Below are 8,868 nucleotides of genomic sequence, written 5' to 3'. Positions count from 1 at the left end.
CTTAATGATTCTATGATTCTATGAATACAGCATTTTCTATAGGACATTTGTTAGTGAAACTTCCCTTATAACGCTGCATTCCTAGTGTGCTTGGTTCATGTGATTTTGGATAAATGGCCTTTACAAGTAAGATATCCTTCTGCTAACATTTCCATGCTTTTTATGCCTGCTTTATTGTCTTTTTATTTTCTGTGCTCTGAATTACAGCTGTCATTTCATCTGCACGAGATTTGTAGTTTCCTGCTTCATTCCCTGAATGTATGTTACTTCTCATTCATAGATCCTATTACATTATCTCCCGTTTCCACCTGCTGCATGACACAGGACAAGGAGTATCAAAGACCATCCCTTTGACAGGGATGTTTCAAGTCATATCAGTCATATCACATATTCGGAAATTAAATTTCAAGTATCAGTTAGACATGGACAATGGAAAACCTGATTAAGTAAGATCATCCAGTGTTCAGAACTCCTGAGGAATATCATAGCTATGGAAAGAAGTTTTCAATAAACTTATGCTATGCATTTTTCTTCTGCCTGTTAGTAATTCCATTTCCGCAAAGCCAGAAAATTATTTCCAGTATCTTAGACACAAGACACAAGTACATTGTTTTCAAATAATGTAATTTCTCTTATTTCTGAACAACAGAACTTGATTTAGCCCTATCTTGCTTGTTTTCCCTCACTCTCTTGTATCTTACCTGTCTACATGTTATCAGTGTAGAAATTTGAACATTATTGCTTGTTTTCAAAGAAAAATAAGTAATGTTTGACCTTTTCCCATACTGCAAGCTCTAAGGCCAAGGAATCAGTATCCTCTGAGCCACATACCTGATCCTCTGTTCGTCTCCTATTCTGGTATGTAATAACAAATTTATTTAAAATGATATCACAAAATGGTAAGATATACTTATAGCTCACATTTCATTACGAAATATTTTTACCACTCCTGCGATAAAATAATTCATGTTGCATATGACTCATTAAAAACCAACCAAACCCCCAAAACCCAAAGATACTTTAAATCATGAAGATTGCTAACTTCAGAGAACTAAATTCACACTTAAGATACATTTGTCTTTGAAAGGCAAATAAATGCAGTTCTTGAAAACAAAGATTACTAGATACTATTCATCTAAAACCAAAGTTGAAATATCCTCATTCATCAACCAACAGAAATTTTAGACAAAGGGCTTATTTAAGATAAAAGTGAAAACCAAAATTAGAAAGTTAAAATAAATAAGAACATACGGAATATACCTTTAATAAATAGTTTTCTCTTCTGTTACTCTACGAATATTTAGACACACGTTTCTTAAGCAAAAATCAACACACGAACTTACCAATATAAAATAAGCATTCAGAATGCAACATACTCTCTGTCCACAACTGACATACTTCGCTTTCTGTAAGAGCTTCAACACCGTAATAGGCTTGGTATTCTAATTTTGGCAACAGGAATATTGGAGTAAGCTATAAAAGTGAAGATACAAGAAAAATCAGCACTCGCTGTCCAAAAGACGTCCACAATTGAACTACATTTTGTAGTTGATAATCATCATAGTCTTCCACTACAGCTGAAGCAACAAAGACATTTCACACAGTTTTGTGTTATGACTCACATTCTATGAAACCCACAGTACAAACTTCGGACTACAGAGACTCTATATACAGGAAGGTGAAATGGACAAAAAAGAAAAAAAAAAGACTAGGCAAGCTTTTACAAATAACAAAATTTTGCCGGTAAGTAATTTTTCCATGCAACTAAATTAATTTGAAGTTTACACTTTTGTGCTCTACTGCCCTCTGCAGGAATTAAAAAAAAATACATTATTATATTTCTGATTATTATTAGTGGAATCCTGCCATTTATTCCCCGTGTCAGAATCTCACTTGAAATTAGAACCTAATGCTTGGACTCTCGTTTGAAATCAGAGGGTAACCTTTGCATGTTAACAGTAACAGAGAAAATATAAGCCTCTTCTCACTGACAAATCACAGTTTAAGTTTCAGCTTTTTTTTTCAACAGTGCTCAGTTTCTTATTAACAAACTAAGCAGCTATTCACAGGCATTTATAAGCAGTGGATCAATAGCAAAGAGATGGTATTTCTTCAAAATAAGATTCTAAGCATGGAATCTTAGCACATTATCAGAGTTACAAAGATCTATTTCCATTTCAACAAAGCATAAACACCTCACAAAATGCCTGCCTACCATAATTCTGGTATTCTGGGGAGGGAGATACCTTTTGTTGAATGATTCAGAGGACTCTTGACAAAATAAAAAATTACTGAGGATTCCAGAATAAGCTTTCCTTCTCCTGATGTTACAAGGAGTATTTGGATTACGCTTGCATTTAAAGCATTTTATTTCTCATGACAAACTATTTGCTAGATAGTATACCATAGTCTTCTCAACCAGAATGAATAGGTTCTCTGTTTTTCTTTAAATGTGTCCTCTGTTGTTCATTCTATCTCCTATTTCTCTGTTTAACTAGGCATAATAGCAAGGCTGAATCCTGCTTGAAAATATTTATGATTATGAACATCCTCAAAACCTTGGGCCAAAAACCTAATTACTGCATTAACTTTTAAGAATAGTTCAAACTGACATTAGTTTACATGAGTATAATTACCCAGGCATATTACTGTAATGCAGTTGTAGTAAGAAATGCAGAATCACATTTGCTTATCTTCTAATCAAGTAGGTTTAAAGAAATTAGAAGTTATTTTTCCCTTTCTTCCTACAGCAAATATTTACTTAAAGACGACACACACTGTAGAGTTACAATTAAATGTACTAATTGAGCGAAAACACAAATGCTATGAAGGACTGGGAATCCCAGAGATGCCAGTTGAGCACAGCTGTTTAAAAAAACAAAACAAAAAAGCTAACAGCAAAATCTGTACCTTTTGGGCTTTTTTCTTTTTATGGTATCGTGGCAATGATTTCACTTTTTGCACACTGCAACGCACAAGTAACAACAGATCATTCAAACTGAATAGCTTATACACAAGGTTGCCATCCTGAGGTGCTTTATACTCTGAAGGGTCTTCTTCAAGCATCTGAAGTTCATTTGGCAGCTTTCCTATAGAAAATAAACAAAACAGAAAATGACAAGCTTGCACATTCTTTACCGTGAAGCTAATTAGTTGTTTTCCTCTTGCAGTAGATTTTTTTTTTACGGTTGTGTTTTTTTTTTTTAAAATAGGATCTCTTTTGTTTCCTCAGATTTTGGGGTGAAAACAGTGTCATTAGGCACAAGAAGTCACTTATGCAATTAAAAAAAAATTAAATTTGGAAAATGTCCACTATAACTTTTAAAGAGTATATTTTTAAATATTCCGCATATTTTATCCTAAGCATTCTATTTCTTACACAAACAGAGCTGTGAGACTCCATGCTTGTAGAAATGGAGTTCAAAGGCTGGTTTTTAAGCTACAGTCACTTAGGAGACAAAAATTTTATTACAGTGAAGGCCTCCTGAGAGCCGCCATCCATTTATCAGTTACTGAAATAACTCAAACCTCAGGTTTGGATGGTAGCATAAGCTTCTGTTCCAAATTGAGTTTGCTTCAACCTCAATTTCAACACTAGTATATCAAAAGAAACCCTTACTAGATCTCCAAGTGTAGCTTTGAGGTAGGTTAACAAACATCCCTGCAACCCTTAACAAAACATTAAAAATAAACAAGAACAAACTCCAACTTGTTTAAGATTATTTATTGAAAATTTATCCAGTTTTGGTTTTTGTCCTGCAGATATGTGGAAATATGTGTCAAAACTACAACTACAAATAGGTATTGCTGTAGTGCTATGAATAAATACACTTAACATTAAATTTAGAGTTTATGTGCATCTTTGAATAAATGTATACTGTGTGAGATATTATCATCTGAGTGACCAGAAATAATTTTCTGTTCGTAAAATATTTAACTTCATTCTGGCTTTCTGCAAAAAAGACATGCATAAAGGTTTATCAGCTTGCTATAGAACTTTCAATTTGTAGAATTATGCTTTCTATTCTTTCGCAGTCACTCTTCAGCATCTTAGCAATATTGGTTTCACTACCTCTATTGAAAAAAAAAAAAATTTCTATTATCAAACACCTGAATTCCATACTCTGGCTTTTTAAGAGAAGGAGAAATAGAAAGAGTACCATGTTGCTCAACCCTTCGAACTGAGGGAGGAGACATGGTCTTTCAGTGACTACTAAAATTCAGTTAAATCAATAAAAAAGTAGGCTGTGATAACACAATTTCAACTAAACCAGAATTAGTTAACTGTTTCCATTACAGATTAAGTATTAATTAAGATTAATTCCCACCTGATCAAATGCACAGCTAGTCAGAAAATACCAGCAAAACGTTTTCCCACCGAAAAGCACTGATTCATTGGAATTAAATATTTGAGAAAAAGAGTATCTGTCCTGATGCAACGTGCCCAGTTTCCTGTCAATTTACCTAACACAATAAAGTGCTTCTAACTTCAGTTGTACAGAACTTAGAAGCAACTCAGGCATGTGGAAAAAACCTCAAAGTCATGGTCCCTCGGATCTTCAAGACTTCTAGTTCTTGGTTGAGGTCTGGGTGTAGCGTAGGTTTGATTTCCACCTAAATGCCTGAAAACTTAGAGAGGTGGCTTGTAGTGTGTCCTCCTTAGTCTTCTGGAACAGATTGCTAGGAGCCAAGAAACAGCAACTGAACTGGGAGTATCAGAACATAGATACCCAAATTTCAAGTTTTCTTTCAAGTTTTAATTGCATAATTTGATTATATTTTTCTTCTACAGAAAATGTAAAATAATTCTATTTTTGATTGACAAGAAACTATTTTTGCAGACCAGACTACTCAAATATTTGAATTTCTGAGGAAAAGTAACTTATTTCACTACCAAACGATTTATTTTCCTTGCTTAAAAACCTTGTGTATAACAACTTTTTGTTTCTCTAAAGTAAAACAATATTTTACATTCACCTGTGTGGACAAACAGCTCTCAAAATGCTCCCTTATATGTGCAAGACACAGAGAAGATATTCTTAAAAAAAAAAAAAAATTAAGTCACATCTCTAAATAAGTATAACAGAGGTACTATTAGGATGTTCTTCAGATGAAGGAGTTAAAATGTTTTTCTGTTAAATTTTACTGAAAATTTGAAATTTTACTCCTTACACAATGAACACAATTACTTACTCTTTGGCACTCCCTGAAAAAGCCAAGTCCAGGTATTTCTAGAGGAGCCACTGGGATTTGAGGCAGGGGCTGGCAGTGTTTCTGTGCTGGAGGTCACCAATGGTTTTGGAGATTGAGACACATGGGCTGGCGTAGCATTAGAATTATCACAGCTCACCACTGGCTGCTCATGAGCTTTTTGGGAAGGTGACTTGAGAAGTTCAGTTTGCATTTTCAAAATCTGTCCAACAGGATCAAATTCTTTGGACAACTTTCTTGTAGGCTTTCTGGAGGCATTTTTTCCCTGATCCATGATATCTGAGCAATCAGTCATGCTTGCTAATGGAATCTGGGTGGGGGAAGGCGATTTGGTAGTCTCTGCTGAGGTATGAGAAACAGCGTTTGGTACAGTTGTTTTGCAACAATCAGTGTTTTTACATTCTGTATCAATTATCAAACGCTCTTCATCCGTGTCACTACTGCATAAAGAAGTGCAAGTCTCATTTTTTGGTGCAGCATGAGACTCTTTCTTGTAACTAACAGCATTAGATAGAGTATTTAATTCTGTTTCATTGCCCGATACTTCTTTGGTCATGATATGCTGTGCTTTGTTCAGTCCTACCTCCTCTGAATTAAAGCTTTTATGAGATGAATTTTCTTCAAGGCTGAAGCACAGAACGCCATCTAATGATGGAAGCTGCATGCTGGCACATGCTGAAACTCCTTGCTCAGAAATGGTGTTTTTCTCTTCTTCACCTCCACTGTTTATGGTGGATGTATTTTTTTCCCCCATTTTTAGGCCATGTGATGAAACTTTAGCAGTGTTACTAACTGTAGGAAAAGTATCTTCCATTTTAGAAGTTCTTGAGAGCTTGACAGTTGCTCCAAAAGTTTCCAGTTCTGTAACATCATCATCAAAGTCCATCCCTGTGTCATCTGGAAGAGGAATCTTCCTGCACTGGTAGGTATCAGAAGACATCTTAACACAGGGAGGGAAAAATAGCAATATTAAAAAAAAAAAATAATCAAACAAACCAAGAAATAGAATGCGTTAATCACAAATGAGACATTGTCAAATTGAAAACATGAAAAATGGTCTGCTATCCATATTTTGACCCTTGGGATAGAGAGGCAGAAAATGGAAAAAAAATTCCTGTGTTTAATATGGAATAACATAAGTCCTGGGAGTTGAAAGGTCTTTCAAAAGAGAAATGAAGTTCATAAAATTTTCCAAGGTAAATAAACTGATCAAATACATTTTAATGAAGTAAACATTAAAGTTGAGATGCCAATGTAATACAAGCATTTAAAGGAACTAGACAGACATTTTAAAACAGAAGGTCCGTAACTCAGCAGTAGAAAAACTACCAACAGGAAACCTAATTTTTCCTTCATTATCACAGAACAAGTAACTTAGGAATTATAACACAGGTTTTTGATTTTGTTTATTTGTTTTTAAGAAAAGGTGAAGCTACATACATCCCACTGAAACAGATTGTCCTCAGCTGGTTTGTCCATCGATACATCAGAAATGGAAACATAAGACATTTTAGTTGCTAGGAAGTCCATTGGAATTTCATGGAAGATTTGGTTCCTCTCTCTCACTGTCATTTCCTTTCTCAGCAGGGGTGAATCAACATAAACCACTTTAGATGGTCTGCTACCTTTTCAAGAACGGAAAGAGACTGAGTACATATTAAATGAAAGGAAAAAAGATTATTGTATAATTTAAATAATAAATCTTTCAACTTCCAATTATGGTCAAATCCATTCCACATTCACACTAGAAGAAATGAAAAACTATCCTCTCATTCATTAACGACAGAAAATAGAAGTATGTCCAGATACAGTGTGAATTATTAGGATCCTGCAGCAGCAATACACACCACATTAACAGTCGATTGTATTTTAAATGCAGTTCTAAATACAGGATTTGTAAAATAAGAATCTAGGATTCATCACTCCTTATACTGCATTATATCATCAAATGTATTCTGTTTTCCAAAAAGATCTTTTTTCTTCCTTTGATGAACCTCAATTTTTTTTTTTTTCCTAAATTCTCATTGCCCAAAAGTGATGGCTGCAGTTTATATTTCTTCTAACCAGTAACTATGTCCATGCTCTGCTGCCCCACTCTTTTGTTTACACCTTAACACACTTACACATGAATCATTCATAGATTAATCCAAAAATAACAGCAATACCCTGCCCAATATTATACAGAAAGCAGAGGCACATGGTGAACATAGTATCACTGTTTTTGAGAAAAAAGTATCTGTGGATGAAAAAAGTATCATTAATGCAAGAGGCGGGTTACGGGGAAGGTGGAAAAGGAAGGAGAGGAGAAACCCTTCAAGAAACAGTGTATGTTGCTAACATATTCTGAACACCCTTTAGGTGTTAACTTTAGATCTAAAAATTAAATTTAAAAAACAGAAAGCTGATACAAAAGTAGTCAGGCATATCTTTACAGTAAAGTAATTTAATTTCATGTAGGAAAGTGTAAAATCTGTAAGATTTGCAGATATTTGACAGCTTATTTACTACTATCCAGAAGTCTGCTATACAAATTTGTGTGAAATGCACACAACGTGGACGTTCCAAGACAATAACCATTATAAATACCCATCATGAAAAAACCCCTAGTGTATTAAAAAAAAAAAAGCGTTGAAAACTTATTGAAATCAATTAACTTGATAATTTTAACAGCTTCATGCATTTGTTTTGTTTCCAAGGAGCAGAGCTTACAGTTTTGAAAAGCAAAAGGACATTTATCTGATTTTTTTTTCTTTTTTTTTTCGTCCAAGTGGAAAACAGCTGTATGTCCAAATTCAACGTTAATGGTGATACCCCTAGAGGTTGTTACTATTCTCAGTAACAAGGTGGAACAAGGTGTACAAAATTATAAAATGACATTGCTATCACCTTTCCTCCTTGAAAACAGAGGACAAACTATAGCAATGGATTTTTTTAAAGTTCATTTTTTACGATAACTTCGATTAAAGGCAACATTTTTCTTTACAACATAAAGGTCCCTGACTCCTCACCAGAAGACAGCTGAAAACTATTAACTTCAGATTTTTGCCCTTTAAGATGTGTGAACTAAATAAGTTAGATGTTATTACTTTGATTGATTCATTAAATTAAAAACATGGAAGTACTTAAGAGAAACTATTTTCTTACAGCTGCATTCTAGAGTGCTACTTCTTCAGAAAAGGTAAAAATCTGAGCTTATAATTACAATTGTGATTTTCATTAACCTTAGCTTCTTCCTTTTTTAAAGAAAACCAAAATTAAACTTTTCTATTATTGTGTGAACTGAACTTCTACCTAGACTACCTTCTACCTTCCTGCAGTTGGTTTTATTGAATTTTCTAATTTCCTGTTTTTCAGTCAGCTCTAAAAGGATTATGAGAATATATAAAGGTCTTCATGGACATAAATGTAATTTTATAACAAAAACATACTATACCTGCAACAGGGATCATTTTAATACAAACTGGAAGTTCCCATTGTTCCTTGTAGTTTAGTCCATGATTATTCAGTAAAGTAAATAATGATTGATTACTTAAAACAACTTGAGGACAGTATTTCAAAGCAAGTTTTTCTGCATTTGAATCTGAACTAACATCCTAAACAGAAACAAGTTAAATTTTTAAAGGTTTTTAAGACACACATAAATTTAAATTCATAAGA

At 33.9% G+C, this 8,868-nt stretch overlaps 1 protein-coding gene across 1 annotated transcript; it reads right to left on the bottom strand.

Annotated features, from left to right (window-relative positions):
- Positions 1-1,343: 1,343 nt before the first annotated feature.
- Positions 1,344-8,804, bottom strand: LOC104082731 (little elongation complex subunit 2-like; the record flags this gene model as incomplete). Its single annotated transcript, XM_009585957.1, has 5 exons — positions 1,344-1,473; positions 2,911-3,089; positions 5,194-6,151; positions 6,652-6,836; positions 8,645-8,804. Coding segments are annotated over 5 exons (1,612 nt in total), but the record flags the coding sequence as incomplete, so codon positions are not given.
- Between the last annotated feature and the right edge of the window lie 64 nt (positions 8,805-8,868).

Source organism: Fulmarus glacialis, unplaced genomic scaffold (assembly GCF_000690835.1).
Source record: "Fulmarus glacialis isolate BGI_N327 unplaced genomic scaffold, ASM69083v1 scaffold12179, whole genome shotgun sequence".
NCBI lineage: Eukaryota > Metazoa > Chordata > Aves > Procellariiformes > Procellariidae > Fulmarus > Fulmarus glacialis.
Note: the sequence above shows the minus strand (reverse complement) of the source record. Positions and strands in the feature narration are given on the sequence as shown.